This window comes from Dromiciops gliroides, chromosome 5 (assembly GCF_019393635.1).
Source record: "Dromiciops gliroides isolate mDroGli1 chromosome 5, mDroGli1.pri, whole genome shotgun sequence".
NCBI lineage: Eukaryota > Metazoa > Chordata > Mammalia > Microbiotheria > Microbiotheriidae > Dromiciops > Dromiciops gliroides.
In genome coordinates this window covers 294,629,983-294,652,496 of record NC_057865.1, presented here as the reverse complement: position 1 = coordinate 294,652,496, position 22,514 = coordinate 294,629,983, and the positions used below count along the sequence as shown (strand labels likewise).

Genomic DNA, 22,514 nt, shown 5'->3' with positions numbered 1-22,514 from the left:
GGACAGCCCAGTGTAGTAGAAACAGCACAAAACTTGAAGTCAGGAGGCACCTTTGAATCAGATTCTCTGTGTGAGTGAATCACTTCTTTCTGAGCCTCAGTTTAACTGTCTGTATCAGATATGGCAGCCAAGGGCTTCACAAACCTTAAACTGTTTAGCATGATCAGCTACTGTTACCATTTTTCTCCCAAACTCCTGAAATCTGGGGATTCTGTGAGGGAGGCTGCTTCTTCCCATACCCATGAAGCCCTGGGTAGGCTCCCAGAAATTCTGCGCCATGATGTCCTAGTTCCAGATTTTGGGCAGCGTGGGGTGAGGGTCAGTGGGAGGGAAGGCACGATCCCTGCTTAGTAAACAGGCGAAGAAATGTCTTGCCAGCACCTAGCATCCTTCAGCCCTCTAGATGTCATCACTGCCGCTTGGGCTTCATAAACAACTGGCTACTGACAGCTGTCCTTTCTGACCCCAGCCTGGGCACTTCCAAAGCAAACAGGGCTGCTGACTCAGATGATATTTGCCTCCCAGTCTCCAGCTCTGTTTTCCCTTAAAACGTCCCTGTGTGGGACATACCAGCCGCCCTGTTGCTTTCCTTTAAGAAAAAAAAGCCTTTACCCGATGCATATTTTCCTTGTAGTTTTAAAAATTATGACCTTGGCTCAGCACGACAAACCTGAGGCCATGAATGAAGATGTCTCACTGTTCTTTCTTTCTCTGCCCCTCCTACTCCAAATAATCATCCATATTTTTCCTCCATGTTTACTAACACAGCTGAATCTGCCTGGGTAAATAGTGAGATATTTATTTTCCCCTCGTCACTAAATTATAGCTTTTCATCAGGCCACATTCTGTCGGGGTCCTATTGGGACAGGTCCAGGGGTGTGACCGAATGGGGGCATCCAGGGGCACTGTCCCATCCTCCCACAAGAGGATGTGGCCCAGCTAGGACTCCTAACTCCAAGTCTGGTACTCTCTCCAAGACATCACCAAAAGTTGGACTCACTTTCTCTCCCCCCATTTCCTGCTAAGGGAGGGCAAGACCAGGATGGTTAAGGGACTGGGGAGACCAGGCCACATGAAGACCACGTGAAGGAACTGGGGATAATTGGCCTGAAGAGAAAAAGGCTTGGCAGGGAGAAATGGCACCTCTCTTCCTGCATCTATACCGGAGGAATTAGCTTTATTCTGTGTAGCCCCAGAGGGAAAAATGAAGAGCAATGGGGGAAGTTATAAGGATTGTGTAAGGTGGCATAGCAGATAGAGCACTGAACCTGGAGTCAGGAAGACCTGAGTTCAGATCCAACCTCACACACTTAGTAGCTGTATGTGCCTGGGTAAGTCACTTAACTTTATTTGCCTCATCTGCAAATGAGCTGGAGAAGGAAATGGCAAACTACTCCAGTACCTTTGCCAAGAAAACCCCAAAAGGGGCTATGAAGAGTTGGACATGACTGAAGAACAACAAGGAATCACTTCCTAACAGGGGACATTGTCCAAATGTGGAGTGGGCTCCTCGAGAAGTAGTGCGCTCGGGGCAGCTAGGTGGCGCAGTGGATAGAGCACCAGCCCTGGAGTCAGGAGGACCTGAGTTCAAATCCAGACTCAGACACTTGACATTTACTAGCTGTGTGACCCTGGGCAAGTCACTTAACCCCAATTGCCTCACCCCAAAAAAAAAAAAAAGAAGTAGTGAGCTCCCTAGCCCTGATGATCTTTCAGAGGAGGCTAGCTGACCACTTCTCAGGGAGACTCTAGAGGGGATGCCTGCTGAGGGAGGGATTGGGCCCAGTGTCCTCATTGCCTTTCCAGTTCAGAGATAGTGTCATATAGGAGGCAGCTCCCTGAGGGCCCGTTCTGCTCTGGGGCCAACATTTGCACAACAGCAGGTCATGTTTTGAATCTCCTCTTTCATTGGCTGCCTGAGCTGCCAATCCACATAGGATAGCCAGCACATAGACAACAGCCAACTCAAACTAGGCCCCGCATAGCCAGATTTTTCCCACATTAGTGGGAAGAGCGTGCTTTCTTTCCCCAGAAGCTATATGGGCTCCATAGCACTTTCTAGTGTCCCACTGGTGCAGCATGGCATGTTTGGCTCTGTGTGGGGTAGCTCACTCTCTGCACTCCTCATTCGCCTCCATCCTGCCGGCCCTGGACTCCCTGTTGCTCACTCTCAGCCCTGCCACCGTATGGCAGGGCCTGACAACCTGGGCTAATGATGGATTGACCAAGAGCCATCTTCAGACCAGCCTCAGACAAGGCTCATTTGAGCCTAGCTACAGGCTGGCTCATTTCTTAGCCAAGGAATCTCTTATAGATTGTAGACAGAGTCATGGGGCGGACTGTGCTTTCCATCATGGGAGCTGGAGTGGGAATGAGCTAATCCCCACCCTGGTAAGATCATGGATCTTTGAGGTAGAGAAGGTAATAATATCTCACATTGATACTGTAGTTTATGATTTAGGGAGCCTAGGCTCACCTGAGTGTGTGTTGGTGGTGTACCCTATGCCTGGAAGGAGGTCTTCATTGAAACCCTTCTCTCTCTTCAAGGACAATCCCAAGTTCAAGGGGCACCTCCTGCAGGAAGCCTTCCCTGCTATACAACTCACCATGCCCCAGCTGAAAGTGATGCCAGCCAGTTTCCCTGAAGCACCTTGTTTGGATCTCACCTTTGTCTCTGCCACACTACTTTATATCACAGTTATTGGTGCATAAGTCATATACCCCATCAGCCAGCACATGTTTCATCTTTGTACCCCCAGAGCCAAGCACAGCACCTTAGTGAATGGCGGTAGAACTGATCTGTTCCTGTCAACAGGAAATGAACTAAACAAGACATACAAGCAGTCAGGTGCCAGGCCAAGGACAGCTCTTGGGAAAAGCAGCACCCAGGTGGAGCAAAAATAGCTGAGGGGCAGGAGGAGGAGGAAGAGCTGAGAAGGAAGAAGAGGAGGAGGAGGAACTAAGGACATGCATTCTGATTTGGACCACCATGAGTTTGATGGGTGAGATGAGCAAGTTGTCCCTCTCTGGACCTTAGACTCGTCCTCTGCACCCTGAAAAGGTTGGACCAGATGATGTGTAAGTTCCCCTTCCAGCTCTGACAATATGTGACTTTTTTAATGGTCCTTGACACCTGCAGGAGGGAGAAGCCAATGACAAGGAGCCCCGCCAACCCTGCTCACTTCACTCATGCCTCCGCCATACGCCTGTGGAAGAATTCCTCTTTAGTCCTTGAACTCCCAGACAGTGAGATATGCCAGAAGTCCCAGTTTGACACAGGTGGCTTTAATTAGCAGGCTAATTAGTCGGCGAGGCTGGAGTGTGGTTTCTCAGGAATGTTCTGAAGAAGCCTGGCACCAGGGGCACAAGGCATGTGGGAGGCCCTCCTCCCTCGTCTGCCCATCTTCATCAGGAAACAGCTGCCTTTCCCTTCCACTCTTTTCTTTCCTAGGAGTGAGGCTGTGCGGTGCAGTGGATAGAGTGTTGGCCCTCGAGTCAGGATGACCCGAGTTCAAATCCTGCCTAGTAGGTCTGTGACATTGGGCCGGTCACTTGCTCTCTGTCTGTCTGGGTCTCCTAAGATCTGTAAAATGGGGCTAATAACAGCTGCACCTCCCGGCTTGTATGAAGCTTAAATTGGATATTTGTAAAGTGCTTAGTACAAGGCCTAACAAATAGTAGGTGCTCAATAAATGCATGTTTTCTTCCTTCTGCGTGCACAGTCCTGTGAGTCTGCTCTCGGTGTGGCTTCTTTATCGTGCCCTGAGGATTCCCTTTGCTTACCATTTGCAGATTATTTCTAGGACAGAAGCCCAAGATAATGCTGTTCCACACAAAAGGTAAGTAGGCCAGTGGGACGACCTCTCCAGTCCTCCAGTTCTGGGCTGTCTTTCCCATGGCACTGACCCCAGCCCATCCAGGCCTCTTTGTTTGCTTCACCCCAACTCCATCCTTCCGTGAACTTGCCCCAGAAAGAGGCACATGCTGGGGACCTTCTCTCAGATCACTTAACAGTGAGGTTACTGAGCCAGGTCCTCTCAGGGGACCAAGCACTGTTGTACAATACAAGAGCTTCTCAGGCTTTTATTCTGGGCAACATGCTGGATAGTGGCTCATCCTAGACCTCAGATACTTCCATAATAGGCCCAATGGATCAGGTGTGGTAAGCTCCAGAGGATCTAATTAGTCACCTCTCATTCATTCATTCATTCATTCATTGGTGATGCACTGCATAGAGCACTGGGCCTGGAGTCGGGAAGACTCATCTTTCTAGTGTTCAAATCTAGCCTCAGACACTTCCTAGCTGTGTGACCCTGGGCAAGTCACTTATCCTTGTTTGCCTCAGTTTCCTCATCTGTAAAATTACATGGAGAAGGCAATGACAACAAACCACCCCAGTATCTTTGTCAAGAAAACCTCAAATGAGGACATGAAGGGTAGGACATGACTGAACAACAATATTCATTCTTTCATTTCACAAGTACTCTCTGAATATCTATTATGGGTCAGCTTGTACTTAGAGTGTTACAGAAGAAGAAGAAGAAGAAGAGAGACTTTGATCTTGTGGATTTCATAGGCTGGCAGCTTAAAGGAAGTGATGTCACCAGCCCTGGACGTATAGTTAAAGGGAAGGTGCATGGTGAGCAGAGGGGCAAACAGCTGAAGCTCCCTCAGGGGCATGGGCCACCCTTGGAGGGAGACAAAGGCTGGACACTCTGGTGTCTGACCGGGTGCTGCACACAAGGACTTCTTTTCAGGCTGGGGTTGGACTGGATGCCTTCTGAGGTCCCTTTCTGCTCACAGAGTTAAGAATCCTGGTAGAAACAATCAAGTGGAGCTGAACACCTCCTCTGACAAATACCAGAAACATCTGAGATGAGGCATCTGTAGACTTGGTTGGTGAGGACCTAGATATGAGTTATATGGGACATGTAAAGGTTGTGGTCCACTCCACATTCTGCTACCAGTACAGCCAGGTCCAGTGTGCAGAAGCATCATTCATCCCTCTTCTCTCCCCAGAGCCTGAGACAGAGTTCCCCTCCTCACTGCTCTAGTGCAAAATGTTCCAAGATGTACTCAATGCAATGAAAGCTGAGTTGTTGGCCACATGTTGGTTTGAAGAAGGCACAACACATACACCCCAAAGAGATCAAAGACAAAAGGAAGTTCTCATTCACACCAAAATTATCGTAGCACCTTTTGTGATAGCAAAGAATGCAAATAAAGTGGGTGTCTGTCATTTGGGGATTGACTAAAACTCCAGTGTATAAATTATTACTGTGCTGTAAAAATGGCAGAGATGAAGTCAAAAGCATTTGAAAAAACTTGACTGAATCAATCAGTTGGATCAGGAAAACAGTATATACAATAACTATAACATGATACGTGGAGAGAATAGAAAAGAAACCGGATATTGTGTGATTATAATGATTAAGTTTGGCCCCGGAGAAGAGTTAGAGACAAGGGGTGAGGAATGTTGCATATGCTCTCAGACGTAGTTAATGGGCTGGTAAATTCATTTCACTTTTTTCTCCTTTCTTTTTTACAGTTGTTAAAAGTGATCACTTGTTGGGTAGAGGAGAGGGGAAGGATCTATTTGGACATGAAAACTGTAAAAATCAAAAGACATCAATAAAAGTACAATAGTATGTGTTATGGAGCGAATTAAAGGCTCTGCCTTAAACAAAGGCTTGTAAGCCCCAGTCCAGTGGAGTGGGGATGTCCCCCCCGGGGCCTGCTTTTAGAGCTCCCCAGGAATTACTGGAAAAGGACTCTCCAGAAGGGTTTCAGCTGGCTCTTTATCTCTATCACCATGGCACTGGCTCTATTCATGTATAAGAACAATGGGGAATTACGTTGCCATCATAGACTCGGGATTCCATTTCCTGACTCCACGTCTTTGAACAGTGCCCCACATGCTGGGAATGCGCTCCCTCTTTATCTCCGTGTTTTAGCGTCCCTAGCTCTCCTCCAGGCTCAAGGAGTCACTTTCTACAGGAAGCCTTTCCTGGTTCCCCCAATTGTGACTATTTCCTCCTCACCACAAATTTACCTTCAATTTAAGTATCTGTTAACATGTCCTGTTCCCCCCCCAGTAGAATGTAAGCTTCTGGAGGGAAGGGGTTAGGGTTTGGGGGTTTGTTTTGGTCTTTGTGTACTTAGCCCCTAGCGTAGTGTCTCACACAGAGTCAAGCTAGCTTCCCCTTAAACCTTTTCATTTCTTGCTCCCTCCATCTTCTTGCTGTTATTGTGACCTGGCTTCCTTCTGATGACAGAATTTCCAACACTGGTTGCACTCATACTCACTGCTGGTAGTGTGGAGATTAATTTCTTGCTCCTTATTGTCACTTGGCTCTCCGTCTCCCATCAACACTCCTCCACTCCTCTGAGTTTCATTCAACCCATATTTGTCACCTAATCTAGTTTCTGGTGGCAATTGTTTACAGACCTCCCAGATATTCTTCTTTCTTCTTCAGTGAGCTCAGAGCCTGTCTCACAGTCTTTCTCTCCTCTCCAACTCCTGTCTTCATACAAGAAAACTTCAACACACATGTTGATATTCTCTCAAACACACTAACTTCTCAATTCCTCAACTTACCATTTCCCACAAGCTAGTTCTTCACTGTACCACTGCTACACACAGAGATGGCCATACCTTTCTTCCCTCATCTCTTCTTTTATCCATTTGTCATGAAGACGTGGTTCTTCTTCTTCTTTTTTTTTGGTGAGGCAATTGGAGTTAAATGACTTGCCCAGGGTCACACAGCTAGTAAGTATCAAGCGTCTGAGGCGGGATTTGAACTCAGGTACTTCTGACTCCAGGGCTGGTGTTCTATCCACTGTGCCACCTAGCTGCCCTGTTGTTCTTCTTATGAGAGCAAGCCCCTCTATGTTCAAAAGTGATCCCATTCCATCCTGTCTTCTCCAGAAGCTTGCCCCCTCTATCATCCCCACTCTCTCACTACTTTCTTCCTGTCTATTGGCTGCCTCTTTACTGCCTACAAACACATCCATGTCTCCCCCATCCTCAAAAACCCCTCACTTCATCGTTCCATCTTCACTAGCTCTCATCCTAGATCTCTTTTCCCTTTCCTGGGTAAATTCCTTGAGGTGGCCATCTACAACAACTGTAGCACTACCCACTACTCTAGTGTAGTTCCTCATCACCTCACAGCTGCCTGCTGGCTGGTCTTTCTCCTAGTACCTCCTCCACTCATTTGTCATATTCAGCTTCTTAAAACACATTAACTCCAGGGGCTGCTCCCTATTACTTTCAAGATCAAATATAAAATCTTCTATGTGACCTAGAAAGCTCTTCACGATCTGTTCCCCTGCTGCCTTTCCAGGTTTCTCACCCCTTACTCCCTGACTAACTGTTGAGTCAATACTGAATAAATGTCTGTTGCATTGCATTGGCCATATAGTTCTCTATGCCTGGACTACTTGAGGTCAGTCTCCTCCATAATGAGAGCTGACTGGCCATCCACTGGACTGGACAATAACCTTTAAAGGTTATGAGTAGGGCAGCTAGGTGGCGCAGTGGATAAAGCACTGGCCTTGGATTCAGGAGGACCTGAGTTCAAATCCAGACTCAAACACTTGACACTTATTCGCTGTGTGACCCTAAGCAAGTCACTTAACCCTCATTGCCCCACAAAACAAAACAAAACAAAACAAAAAAAGTTATGAGTAGATGATGGCTCTCCAGATATGCAGCGGGCCTTAAAATGCCAGGTCATAGATTAGGATTGTTCCATGTTCTCAATTATTACAGTGATTCATGAACAAAATAATTCAAAGGTGGCCCGGACAATATACTGAAGTGATCTGGGGATCTTGAAGAACACATCAACTCAGTCACAGTGTCATAGGTCATAGTGTGGCACAGGGAAAAGAACAAAAGAAAGGGAATCTCAGAGAACCCGAGGAGTCTGAATTCTACTTCTGCTTCCTAGGGGGCCATGGGCAAGTAAGTCACTTCACTTTTCTAGGCCTCAGTCTCCTTCCCTGTAAAACAAGAAGTTGTACCAGATGACCTCTAAGGTCCTTTCCAGCTCTGACGCTCCATGTTCTAAGTTAATTGTAGCTTAGACATTCTATGTTTCAAAATTCCCTCTAGCATTGACATTTCATGATAGTTAGGACTGAATGTCCCACTGATTCACAGAGTTGTGCTTTATAGAGTAAGAAAAGGCCCTAGAGATCATGTGGTTCCAAGCCCTGATTTTACAAAAGAAACCAAAGCTGATGCAGCTAATCAAGTTTCCCAGATTTTCAGAGTGAGTTAGTGACAAATAACAGAATTCTAAATTTAGGGTCAGATGGGATTTCAGAAGTTACCTGGTCCAATCCCTTTCATTTAACAAATAAAGAAACTATGGTCTAGTGAAGAGAAGGGACTGGCTCAAGGTCACCCAGAAGTTAAGGAGCAGGACCTTGACTGGAATCCAGGTCAATGAGCCAACAAGCATTTACTGTGTGCCCTTGTTGTGCTGAGCTCTGGAGATACAGAGACGACATTTCTTTATTATTTACTATGTGCTAGGCACTGTGCTAAGCCCCATGAGCAAAAGAAAGTCCCTACCCTCAAAGAGCTTACATTCTGTCAGGGGAGATCACATATATATCTAAAGACAGTCAGAAGGAAATCCAAAATAAACACAAAGTAACTGAGGGGAGGAGGGGCTGGCGGCAGTGAGGTTAAGGAAAGGACTCCCAGAAAGGTGCTGCTGGAGGGGTCTTGGAGGAGACAGGGATTAAGAGTCACTGAGAGGAGGCCAGGCATGGGGCCATAGGCACAGGAAAGGTGAAGGCCACTTTGCCTGCCCTGTACAGGGATATGAAGGGAAGTAACACACAATGAGGCTGGTTTGGTGTAGGCCAAAGTTTGTTAAGGGCTCTCAGATGCAGAGCATTTGCTCCTAGGAGATGGGACATAGTCAGTTCTGGCTTCAGGAGCATTACCATGGCTGAGTAGAGGATAGATGGGAGTGAGGAGAGATTTGACTCAGAGACCAATGAGGAAACTATTGCAAAAGTCCAGGCAAGAGATGCTGAGGAGCTGAGCTAGCATGGGGTTGTATGAGTGGAAAGGAGTGTGTATGTGAGAGATACTGTGGAAAAAGAAACAAGACTTAACAGCTGGACATGTGAGGCAGGAGCTGAGGATGATATATATGGCAGCTGTGAACCAGGGCATCTCGAAGGGCTATGGTACTTTTAATAGCAATAGGAAGGGGCAGCTAGGTAGCGCAGTGGATAGAGTACCGGGCCTAGATTCAGGATGACCTGAGTTCAAATCCGGCCTCAGACACTTAACACTTACTAGCTGTGTGACCCTGGGCAAGTCACTTAACCCCAATTGCCTCACCAAAAAAAGAAAAGAAAAAAATAGCAATAGGAAAGTTCTGAAGAAGGATAAGCATGGGGGAAAGACAATGAGTTCAGTTGTGGATACAGTGAGTTTGAGATGCCTTTGGGACATTGAGTTTGATCTGTCTGAAAGATCTTTGGTAATGCTTGACTGGAGTTCAGAAGAGAGGTGGATACATAGATCTGGGAGTCGGCTACATAGAGAGAATAACTGGACTGGTGGGAGTTGAATTAGGGTTAGAGCTGAAGATGGAGGATCACCAAGATCATCATAGGACTGTGAGCTTCTTGGGAACAGGAACTGTTTTTGTCTTTCTTTAAATCCCTAGCACTTAGCACATAGTAAGTGCTTAATACTTGCTCCTTGACTGACTAAAGGGGGAAGTGAAGTAGCCCAGGGAACATGGATGATAATACAACAAAGGAGATTTAGGAGTAGCCTGGGAGGGTGGGAGGGAGGAAGGAGGAAGAGTCTGAAGAGGGGTGGGAGGGGTGTCATGGAAACCTTGAGGAGAGAAGCCAACAGTGTCAAATCCAGCAGTCAGCCTGAGAAAGGAGAGGCCTTAGAAAACCAGATTGGTGAAGACCATTCAGTTGGGTGATTAAGAGATCATTAGTAACTTTAGAGAAAGATATTTCAGTGGATGAATAAGGTCAGAAGACAGATTTCTCCAGTCCTCAGATCTGGGCCTTGAATCAATCTTTCTTTCTTTCTTTCTTTCTTTCTTTCTTTCTTTCTTTCTTTCTTTCTTTCTTTCTTTCTTTCTTTCTTTCTTTGGTGAAGAAATTGGGGTTAAGTGACTTGCCCAGGGTCACACAGCTAGTAAGTGTCAGTGTCTGAGGCTAGATTTGAACTCAGGTCCTCCTGAATCCAGGGCTGGTGCTCTATCCACTGTACCATGTAGCTGCCCCCTTTTGAATATTCAATAAACATTTATTAAGCACCTACTATGTGCCAGGCACAGGGTTAAGCACTGGAGAGACAATTATTATTATTATTTTTTTTTTAGTGAGGCAATTGGGGTTAAGTGACTTGCCCAGGGTTGCACAGCTAGTAAGTGTTAAGTGTCTGAGGCCAGATTTGAACTCAGGTACTCCTGACTCCAGGGCCAGTGCTCTATCCACTGCACCACCTAGCTGCCCTCTGGGCCTTGAATCTTGAGGTCTCCTGACCCTCGGCCTTTTCCTGTCTACCTTGCGGCTCCCCTGAGGACCTGGTATAAGCACAGTATCCAGTGCTCATCTTTAGCCTCCCGAATCCCATATCTGTCCCAGAATCACCATGCCCATCACAGCGATAAGCCCTCAAAGTGACTTGCTAGGGGCCCAGCCCTCCAGAATTCCTCTTCTGGTTAGGCACAAAGAGGAAATTAACCCTATTTGAAGCCAGCAAAACCCCCCAAAACAAATAATAAAAAAGAGCCATGACTCAGAGAAAGAGTAGATCTGATGAGATTTCTAAGAGTCTAAACCCAGAAACAAGAGGGCGTGGTAAGTGTCACCAGCTGGTCTGACTTGCTTCTTTCCTGCAGTCAAGGGAACTGTGAAAAGTCCACAAGTGATTCCATGAGGAAGGTTAACCCGTACCAGGCTGCCCAAGATGCGTTAGCACTTTGGAACAGCACTGACTGGCCCCCATCAGCCTGACCTTGGTTGGCTGACTCTGGGCCTTGTGGCTTCCAGGCTCGGGTAGAAGCTCCCTCCCAAAGCATAGCCCAGTGCCCATGGGACTGAGAGCTCCCAAGGCAGGCACTAGATAAGCCCAACTCCTCCTCTGGTGCCAGGCCTGCTGAAGCCACTCGTTTCTTCAGTGAAAGAATGAATGGTGGGGCAGCTAGGTGCCGCAGTGGATAGAGCACTGGCCCTGGATTCAGGAGGACCTGAGTTCAAATCCGGCCTCAGACACTTGACACTTACTAGCTGTGTGACCCTGGGCAAGTCACTTAACCCCAATTGCCTCACCAAAAAAAAAAAAAAAAAAGAATGAATGGTGATTTGTGTTTAGAGCTGGCCTTCCTCACAGGCTGTGTGTTGGGCTGGGATCCAGGCATGATGTTCACTGAATGAAGACATCCATCAGTGCTTTAGCTGTAACACTGTGGCACTGGTTGGGCTTTAGGCTTTGCGAAGCACTTTACACACACTCTCATCACATCATAGTTGTAAAGTGATGGCCAGAAACACACACCTAGTCCCACTGAAAAGAGACTACATGTATAGAGGCCTGACCCCCAGGAATGGAGAAGCGGGTGTCTCCCTTATCTGGAGGACCGCTAAGCCCTGTGTGCCTGGGGTCAGGACCCTGAGAAGCCAGAGAGTGTCCAGAGAGGATGCATGACCAGGGTTCTGAAGATCCTTGAGTCCATGCCATATAAGCATCAGCTGGAGGAGCTGAGTCAAAGCCAGGGCTTTCTGGCTAGGAAAGCAGTTAGGTGATGCAATGGAGAGACTGCTGGTCCTGGGGTCAGGAAGATCTGAGTTCAAATCTGGCTTCAGACATTTATCAGCTGTGTGATCCCGGGCCAGTCACTTAACCTGTTTACCTCAGTTTCCTCATCTGGAAAATGGAGATAATTATAGCACCCACCTACCAGAGCTGTTGAGGCTCAAATGAGATAACATTTGTAAAGGGCTTAGAATAGTATCTGGCAAATAGTAGGCATTTAATAAATGTAAATTTCTTTTCTTTCTTTCTTCCTTCCTTCCTTCCCTTTAAGCCTAGCTCTCTGTTCATTCTGGCACATCTTTGCCAAAACAATTTATCACTTCAAGACTGACCCTTCATCCTTGACAAAATGTTGTCTGTCCTTCATTTTCAAAGAGGATCTATGCCATTACAATGTTGGGGTCAGGGCTGTGGCTAATCAGTCCAGTAGGAGTTCAGAAGGCTCTACCACAGGTTGGGCACAAGTAGCCCCAAATCATAATAAATATTGCCAAAATAATTCATTCCTTGAGGACCAATCCTTTATGGCAAGCCCCTCCCAGCGAGCCAGCTGTGACAGCGAGACAAACCCCCAGTGGCCCATGTGTGAAGGCTTTCCAACATGGCAGGACCTGTCAGTGCCTGCTCTTTGCTGGGCCGGCCTTAGGGAGCCCGGGGTCACCTGCACAGCCCAGTGGGGCACCAAAGGAGAAGGCTGTCCGTGGGAGGAATGAGGCTGATAAATAAGAAAACAGGAAGGAATCTTTCAAGTGCCTCGTAAAAATGCTGGCTGTTTACAGAGCGCATGACCTCAGTGGATTGTTTAGTTCCACATTAAAACTGCTCCATGTTTCTCCTTCCCTCCGAAGGGAACTGATCTGAACTGTCTAAGTATAAAGAAAAATAAACACGGGCAATTGCAGCCTTCATTCAGGGGGCTGGGCAAACAGCACGTGGCCTCCAGCTGTCCCCTGAGAGCCCAGAAAATCTGCTTCAAAAGGCAGGCAGAGGGCAGTAGGCTCTTTAATCATGACCATGATGATGCAATCTTCAATTAATGAGCACTACAACTGGCTGACGTTGGGCATCTGGGGAGTGTGGGGAGCAACTTCCTCACACTCTTGAAACCCAAGCCTCCTCCCAGCCCAACCCTGGAGCATCCAGAGCCGGGGACAGGAGAGTCCCACTGTCCAATGCCCTGCTCAGACCCCAACTGTAGTTCTGCATCCAGAGATCAAAGAGGCTCGAAGCTACCAAAAGCTAAGCAGCCGGGCCCCTTCCTACCTCTCAGGTCTCCTTATTCCCTCTGCCTTCTGCCCTCCCCTGCCCCAAACAACCTGTGATCCAGTGACACCGGCCTTGAACGAGACCCTCCATCTCCTGACTCTGGCCATTTCCTCCGGCTGCGCCCCTTGCCCAGAATGCCATCCCTCCTTGTCTCCGGCTTCTTTCGAGTCGGGGCTAAAATCCTAGCATCTGCAGGCAGCCTTTCCCAAACCACTTTCATGTTCACGCCTTCCCTCTGTTTATCTGCAACGTATCCTGCTTCTATCTCGTTTGTGTGTAATTGTGTGTGCATTGTCTCCCCCATTAGACCGTGAGCTCCTTATGGGCAGTGACTGTCTTTGCCTTTCTTTGTATCCCTTGAATATGGCACAGTGCCTGGCACACAGTAGGCACTTATTCAATGCTTTTTACTGACTGGCAGTCATACCGTAGGCCCTTAATAATTGTTTTTTTACTGAGTGACAGGACTAAAGATCATACTTTCTGAGATTCAGTTAAAGGAACTAAGAATATTTAACCAGGAGAAGAGAAGCTATGGGGAGAACATGATTCCCGTTTCCTCCTGCCTCCCACTCTCACAAGTCCTCTCCTTTCAGCCTCTAATACATGAAAACATCCTGAGGACAAGGGATTTTTTCCATTTGCATTCATTTCCCCAGGGCTTAGCTTAGCCCAGGTTCTCCTTACACACAGTAGGTGCTGAATGAATGCATCATCTTTTCATAGAGCTGGTGCCTAGAAGAGGAAGCTAGGTGGTACAGGGGACAGAGTGCTAGGCTTGGAGTCAAGAAGACCTGAAGTCAAATCTAGCTGTGTGACCCTGGGCAAGTCACCTCACCTCTGCCTGTCTCAGTTTCCTCATCTGTAGCAGATAAGAGAATGGAGCACCTAACTCCCAGGGTTACTGTAAGGATCCAATGAGATATTTGTAAAGTGCTTAGCACAGTGCACAGTGGTACACAGTAGGTGCTATATAAATGCTAGTTATTTTCAGGTGTTATTATTGACCCAGTAGTGGATAGAAGTGATGGAGAGGATGGTGTCTGTTCAGCAGCAGCAGAACCTTGTCAGGGAGAGATGTCTGGCAGCAGGAAGCCTCAGCGTACAGTGAGTTTTCCATCACTGGTGCCGTTTAAGCAGAGGTTGGGGATATTCTCGCCTAACTCCCTACTTTGGGAGTGGTTGGACAAAGCATCCACTGAAGCCTCTTCTGACTTGGAGTATCTGTGAGTCAGCAGTTGTAGAGTGAGGGGAGAGACTCAGGCTCACCCACAGATTGTAAAGAGCTGAGAAAGGCTCCAATAACCCCGCTCCCTTTTCCTCCTGGTACCCACCAAATCATCAGGCCAGAAAGCCCAGAAAAGGAGAAACAAGGGAGCTACCTTCAAGTACTGGCAGGGCCACCCCAGGGGCAGACCCAGGAACTATGGAAAGAACCTTCCAAAGAGCAGATGGAGGGAAAAGAATGGCTTCTAACGAGCTGTCCAGAAACAGACATTTCAACTTGGATAGCACCTGGGCACCTCAAACTCCACATGTTCAAAATGGACCTTGTGCTGAGGCACCCCCATGCCCTCAGTCACCCCCATTCACAGTCTCAGAGGCATCCTTGCCTCCTCACTCTCACCCCCTACCCTCACCTCTACATCCTCACTGTAGCTCATCAGCTGCCGAGTTCTGCCGATTCTCTCTCCCCACCATCTCTCAGTCTGTCTCCTCCTTCCAGATGTTATCATCTCCTCCCTGGGCTAGCGCAGTAGTTTCCTAATTGATTTCCCAGCCTTCAGTCTCTCTTACCTTCAATCCATCTTGCACGGAGCCACCAGAGCAATATCTCTAAAGGTCAGCTCTGACTGTCACTCCCAGGCCCCTTATTGCTTCTAGGATCCAATGCAAATGCTGACATTTCAACCCCAGCCTGTCCTTCCATGCTGATTGTGGATGAATGACTTCCACGCACTCCTGTTGTATCCAAACCAACCGCCACTGTTCTGCATACTTAACATTTTATCTTTGTTCTCTGTGCTCTCGACAGGCTGTCCCCCAGATCTAGACTATGCCTTACTTCCCTTGCCTCTGTACTTAGATTCCCTAGCTGTCTTCTATGCCAATGGTGTCCAGTGAAAATCCAGGAAATGGTACAGATGAATCCCTGTTGGCAGCATTTTGACTTTGAAGACCACATATTCACATTATCAATGTTCTATTGTATTTTTGTTCCTTTTATTAAATCTTTCCCAATTACATTTTAATATGGTTTGGCTGCAGGATGGCCCATCTTTGTTCTACCTGATACCCTTCCTGACCCCTAGACCACCTCAATTGCCTTATATATGCTTGGTCTATATTTCTCGTTTGTCTATCTGTGTGTCCATGTGGTTTCATCTCACAAAAATGAGAGTTTCTCGAGGACAGGGACTGTCTTTTGCGTTATTTTGTCTTTGCCTGGCCAGAGCCTAGCGCAGTGCCTGGCACACGGTAGGCCTTTACAAATGTTGGGATTGCTTAGGCGGTCACCCTCACTGGAAGTCACCCAGCAGAGGTTGGTCAGGTCCCAGTTGGACTTGCTGGCCACTGAGGACCCTCCTGCTCTGAGCTGCTCTGTTTCTGTGATCTCATGAATCCCTTCCAAGAAGAGGGCAGATCCTCCGACTGCAAGTTCCTTCCCTGCAGGAAGCCCCAGGAGGGGAAGGGAATGGGAGGGAGAAGGAGGAAGACAGAGAGGGAGAAAGAGAAGGAGGCATTTAGCCTCTGGAAGGCTAAGCAGCTCCTACACTGACCAGACTGGCACTGAGGAGAAGCAGGGCCCAGACAACGGGCAATGGTGGGGGGCTCCATGGGGGTGCGGGGAGGGCTGAATGTTCTGCTGGCTCTCCAGAGATCTGGGTAGAGCTTCGAGAGGATTAGCCCAGTGACTATCGACTTATCCAGCAGCCTGATGGGCTGGGCCTGGCTGGGCTCTGTCTCCCCAAGTGCACGCACTATCAGGCAGGGCTTAAGTTCTCCCTTAGTCTCAGCACCTTCTCCCTGTCAGGCACACTCACCCAGCACTTGCCTTCAATTACCCAGTTTGATCCTTGAACGAGTCACTTCCCCGAAGTTACCACTCATTTCCTCTAGCATCTTTTCTCTCCCCCTCCCAGAGTCATTCCATCTAACAATTAGGATTTTTCCAATTATCAACACAACCAATCAATATGTTGAAAAAGTCCAAAAATGTGCAATTTCCTCCAGGCAGTGTGGGTGGGGGGTGGTGAGGGTACTCACTCTTCTGTAAAGTGAAGGAGTGGGGCTAGCCCCTTCCAGGCCCAAACCCATCCCCCCTTTACCAAAGATGAGTAGGACTGCCATCTTTGAATGGTGTTTGCTGGGAGGTAATGCCAACTACCCAGCTGTTCCTGGCTCCCTGGCCTCACTCCTGAGATTCCGTGGTATTTATGTTGTCTATTTACATGCATGCCTATTTCTATCAGGAATAGTAAGTTAGCCTGGGAGGAACAAGCTCTCCCTCCCCCTCCCCTTTGTCTTTCTACCTCTGGCGCCTGGCACAGAGCAGGCCTTTATGCTCATTGATGATTGGTTGGTTGGTCTAAGAGTCCAGAATACATTGGAAAGAAGTCCCTAGACTTGGGCTCACGTCCTGGCTCTGCCACGTGCCACCTGTGTGTTTTGGGGGTGAGACCCTTTCCCTCTCTGGGCCTCACTTCCCTCCTCTCCGAAAGGAGGGCGGTGGACCAGATGGGCCCTCAGGTCTCTCAGCCCTCTGGAGATCTAATATCTTTTGCTTTTCTTAGTGCCCTTCTAGCTTTAAGCTTCTGTGGGTCTGTGTTATGATTCTATCAGGATAAGATGAGCTCGGAGGTGCTTTGATTCCTACCCTCATTGAACTTCTAGGCTAGCAGGGAGATAATGCGACATCCCCAAACCGCAATACTGCCTGACCAGTGCTCGGCATAGTGATGGGATGGGGCTCCTGTCCTCACAGAGCTTACAAGTAGATGGGGAGGCAGTTTGAGACCTGGTACCTACAGTCAGCTAAGACCCATGAGAAAACAAAACAGCTGTGGGAGGCCCCTGCAGCAACCTGGGCAAGCTCTCTCACAACCGGTGAATGACAAGAGCCAAGTAAAAGACCACATCTGGACGAGTGAACTCAGCGGCTCTGGTACTTTGAGGGGAGGGTAAAAAGGCCCCCATCTTGGGGCTTTAAATGGTTTTCATTTAAGATGCAAAACCAATTTTATTGTATCAGGCTAAATAACGATCACTCATCTTGTCTAGTGATTGCTCTTTTTTCAAAGGGCCCCTCTGTTACTCCCATTTGTTCTTAGCAGAAAACCTAGCTCATTGACTGCTTGATTCCCCACAGGGCCATTTTCGATTCTATTTGAGAAATCCCCCAATAAAAGTGTCAAATAGAGAGGGATTCTGGCTCCCCCCAGGAAGAATTTGGCCCCTTTCCAGGACAAATCCATTGGCCAGAGATTGCCCTGAGAAAATGCCATTCGCTTTACCAGAGGAAAATGGGGAAGCTGGAAAAAAGAATAGCCCTTAAACCATTGGCCTCATCTCACCAAAGTAATCTGGAAACACTTTTCAGGCTGAACCATTTACTGAACTGATGATCAGCACTTTGGGGACTAGCTATCAACAGCCATGGATCCAGCTGAGACTTTCTAGAAAATCGGCATGGACCTAGAGGTTGCAGCAAGATGGAAGCTAGACATGGGCCTCATGAAGTCTGGCGGGAGGTAATCATGGGCGCTGCAAACGTGAGGCAGCCTCTGTTTATCTTGGTAAGAAAGATTTCATGGAAATTTAAATGGAAAGAAGATTTCAAGCCAAAAGGACCTAAATTCGCACCCTGCCTCAGTCACCTGTATAACCTGGGACAAGTGATTAACTTTCTGTGCCTCAGTCTCTTCGTCTGTAAAGAGGAGGGGGGAGAGTTGGAGTAAAGAGCTTTTAAAGTCCCTAGAGAAGTTGTTAGAAATGGAAGGATCGTTAAAGATTCTTTCCTCATCTATACCTTTGAAATCATTCTCTCACCGAGACACAGCCTCGGGTCAGATCCCACCTCTTAGTCCAGAAACCTTCCCTGATCCCCTTCTCCGCTTCCCTCCTACAATATCCCCAGGGCATTCTGTGCCGATGCCTCGGCTCCTGGCGCACTAGACTGCATCTTCTTTTTCTATATGCATAACTGTAAGCGCCCAGCAGGCAAGGACTGAGTTGTGTTGTACCCTGAGCAGCCAATAGTCTTGCATATGACAGAGGTTTGTGGAACTGAATGGGGAGTGGGGATGGGATGGAGTCCAGTCCTCTCATTTTCTAGAGGAGGAGAATGAGAGGGAGGGGGAATGCCTGGCTCAAGGTCCCCCAGCCAGTGACGGTGACAGTCAGAATCCCATCCCCGATTTCCTGAGTCTTTTGATTCCCAACCTGTACCCTCTTCCTCCTTCTCTCCTTTCTAGAAGCACAAAAAGGGATTTGCTTCCAGGGTGAAAATACTTCTCACCTCGTGAAGCAGCAGCGTGGAGCCGGTGTGCCAGGAGGGAGGGATGGGCATCCTGGGGTGGGCCTTGGGGGAGGCATCTCCTAGCTGCTCTTTTACTGCACGGGAAAGGGAAACCAGCATGGGTCAAGTTGGAGGTTTTCTATTTTTCCTTCCATTTAGCCTAACTGCATCACTCTGCATGCTCTAGTTCTGCCCTCTGGGGCCCAAAAAGAAGAAAGTGAATCCCTCTCCATCCTCACAAAGTCGTCTCTTCTCCGGTCTTTTCAGATGATTTCCATATGGCCCAAGGGCCTTCCCCATCCCAGGTGCCCTGGTCCTCATCCTTCCTAAAAGGCAGCACCCAGAACTGAACCCAGTAGTCTAGACGGGCATGACCAGGGCGGGTAAGGAGAGGGAGGCCCAGAAGCTCTGGCTTCCTAAATGCTGCCTATGGTCCAGTGGCTTTTCTTGGCTGCCACATCACTGTCAAACACTGAGAGAGCCATGCCTATTGGTGGTGAGTGATTAGAGAAGAAGGGAAAGCCCCCCACCCCCGCCCCAGGAGCCCAGGTAGGAGAGGAAGGCAATGGCCAGACAAGAGATGGTGAAATCTGGAGAAAGAGCACAGGGGCGAGATGTTGGGCAGGGCCCCAGCTTTCTAAAGCGCAACCCTTGAGCAGGTCACTCCCCTGCTCAAGATGCCTCGAGGGCTCCCCACTGCCTCCAATGCAGACTCATCCCTTACAGTCTGGCTCCAACATATCCCTACAGCTGCACATTCTCCTTCATGCGTTTGATGTCCCCCGCCCTCCGCATGCCACCCCTTGTTTGCAAAGATTTCCCCAGGCTGTGCCCCCCGCCTGGAAAACCCCCTTCCCAAGCCTTCAGGTCTCAGTTTCTCATGGAACAAATCTCTTTGCCCAGTTCTAGTGTCTTGCCCAAAGCTGCTCGATGTGCTTCAGATATCACTGTTATTGGCTCCTCTGCATAACTATTAGACTATAAATTCCTTGAAGGGGAGGACTGCCTTATTTTATCTTTGTTTTCCTAGGCTAGTACAGTACCCAGCACACAGTAGTTTGTTAATGAATGCCGGTTAAATGGAATTAAATGCCTTCAGCAGAAATCTGCCTTTCTGCAATACCACGCCTGTGGTAGATATTCTCCCATCAAATTCATCCTTCAGACAACTGGCAATAGTCATCTTGCCCCATCCCTTCCCCAGCCCCTTGTCTTCTCTCCATCAGACTAAGTGTCCCCAGCTCCTTCATCTGATTTTTAGATGGCAGGAGTCTCAGACCCCCACACCCCACCACCTTTCTGGCTGCTCTCCTCTGGAAACACTTTAGTTTGTTGCTGCTCTTCCTCAAATATGGTGGGAGCCCAGAACTGGAGGCAGCTTCTCGGCCTTTGCAGTTTCTCTTAGGAGAAAAAACAAACATTTTTCCCCAAGTTTCTTTATGTCTGGCGTGAACACCCAGAGGAAGCTCTGAAGGCAATGAATCAGAATAAAGTGGTTTGGCTGAAAGTGGGATAAAGAGAACCAAAGAGGAGCCACCTTCTGCCTCCAGGGTATGAGCCAGGAGGCCCTGCCAGCCAGGAGCAGCATCCACAATTCACCAGCCAAAGACAAGAATGATCCCCCTCTAGATTTTAATATGTTATGATTCAGAATTGGCTCTGCCCCTGCTTCTGGGACAAGTTGGGCTAAGTCCATTCTGTTCTCTGGGCTTCCATTGCCTGCTTTGTAAAATGAAGTAGTTGATCTAGAAGATTCTGTTCTAGGGTCTCTCCCAGATCTGACTTCGATGTTCTTTTTTTTTAACTGTCCAGTGCTCATAAAAATGTGAGCTAGTTTTTTTATTGTTTTAAAACATTTTAATTTAGATTTTTGAGTTCCAAATTCTGTCTCTTTCCCCTTCCCTCCATACCCTCCTCTCTGAGATGGTAAGCAATAAGATATGTTATCCATGTGAAATTATGTAAAACATTTCCATATTAGTCATTTTGTACAAGAAGACTCAAATAAAAGAAAGAAGTGAAAGAAAGTAAAAAATAGCATGCTTCAATCTGTGTTCAATCAATATCAGTTCTTTCTCTGGAGGTGAATAGTATGCTTCATCATTGGTCCTTTGGAATTGTCTTGGATCATTCATTGTATTGTTAGATCTTCCCTGTTCTAAGGTCTTTCTCATCTCTGGCCTTTCCTGTTCTGAGGCCCCTCCCAATTCTGACACTCTTTGTCCTAAGGTCCCTCTTGGGCCCAAATGGGCCCATTCTTGGCCAGTTACAACACTCTGCTGTGTCCCCACACTCTAATACCATCATAGATCTGTCAAAAGCCATGACATTATCGTTTCATCACAGCATCTATACAATTTGAAACCATTTTTTTTCACCCGATTTGCTTCCAAGCATTCCCAGGCCATTCTGACAAATTACATGTGCTCCAACTTCCACACTTTTCTATCAGACTGATGATGACACCTTGAGCCTAAGGCCAGGACCAATGTGGACAGCCATAGTATGTGACTGGCCAGAGGACTCTTCCTCAGCCACATGACTTTACTCACCCAAGCAGTTGTGACCATCATGAGCCAGCATGAAGCCATCGTAGCAGGTACATCTGTAGTTTCCTGGAATGTTGATGCACTCATGGACACAGCCCCCATTGTAGTAGTCATTTTCACATTCATCTATGTCTGCAACACAGAGAACACAGGGGAGAGGAAGAGAAGGGAAGTGTCATCAAAGGGTTGGTGCATAGCTCCACTGACTGCAGACTTGAGCAGTGTGCAGGGGACCACAGCAAAGAGAACCGGACTTGGAACGCTGACCCTTGGGGGCTGTGTGACATTGGGCAAATGATTTTACCCTCGATCCTCAGTTCCTTCACTTGTAAGATGGAGGAAATCAGTGATGAAAGCACTCTGTAAATCATAAAATACTGTGGGTTGTCATTGTTTTTCTCAATACCATTGGGGAAAGGGAAGGGAATAAACATTTATTACGCGCCTATTATGGGCTGCTTTACAAATGTCTCATTTGATCCTTTGGGCAACACAATCAAGGGGACATTGGGGAAATAGGAAGTGCTTCCCATCTATGACCTCACAAATACCTGGGAAGGGTTCCTCTATCCCACCACAACAGTATTCCCTATGGATTGATCCCTGACCCTCCACCATTATAACTTGTATTCTTTTAGCTTTAGGCTTTGATACCACTCAAAAGTCAAATGTCCCTAGATATGATAAACATCTTTAGAAATCATTGGCATCACAGAATCACAGAATTGGAAGGGGGAGCTCAGAGGCAAATCCTCTTTATACCATTCCCAACCAGTGGTCATCCAACATTTGTTTGAAGACCTCCAGAGGAACCCACACCCTCCCCGGGTCACCCATTCCATTCTGGGGCAGCTTTTCTTTGTTGTTGTTGCTGTTGTTCAGTTGTTTCTTACTCTTTGTGACCCCAGGTGAGGTTTTCTTGACAAAGATACTGGAGGGGTTGGCCATTTCCTTCTCCAGCTCATTTTACAGATGAAGAAACTGAGTCAACAGGATTTTAAGTGACTTGCCTGGGGTCACACAGCTGGGAAGTGTCTGAGGTTACTTTGGAACCCAGGAAGATGAGTCTCCTTCACTCCAGGTCCAGCGCTCTATCCACTGTGCCACCTAGCTTCCCCTTACATCAAACTAAAATCTACTTTCTCTTTGTTTTTTATCATAAAAGTATTTTATTATTTTCTAATTACATGTAGAGATAGTTTTCAACATGTTTTCATAAGATTTTGAGTTTCAATTTTTTCTCCCTGTCCCTTCCTTCCCTCCCCCCTCCCCAAGACAGCAAGCCATCTGACATAGGTTATCTATGTACAATCACATTAAACATCATATTTCCGCATTATTCACATTGTGAAAGAAGAACCAG

General features: G+C 47.5%; 1 protein-coding gene across 8 annotated transcripts in view; it reads right to left on the bottom strand.

Annotated features, from left to right (window-relative positions):
* Positions 1-22,514, bottom strand: part of SCUBE1 (signal peptide, CUB domain and EGF like domain containing 1) — a 234,040-nt gene that overhangs the window by 180,883 nt on the left and 30,643 nt on the right. For all 8 annotated transcript variants that reach the window (XM_043969294.1, XM_043969295.1, XM_043969297.1 and 5 more), the window contains exon 3: positions 21,155-21,283. In XM_043969294.1, the coding sequence (XP_043825229.1) occupies positions 21,155-21,283 (129 nt within the window). The remainder of the gene's footprint in view (positions 1-21,154; positions 21,284-22,514) is intronic.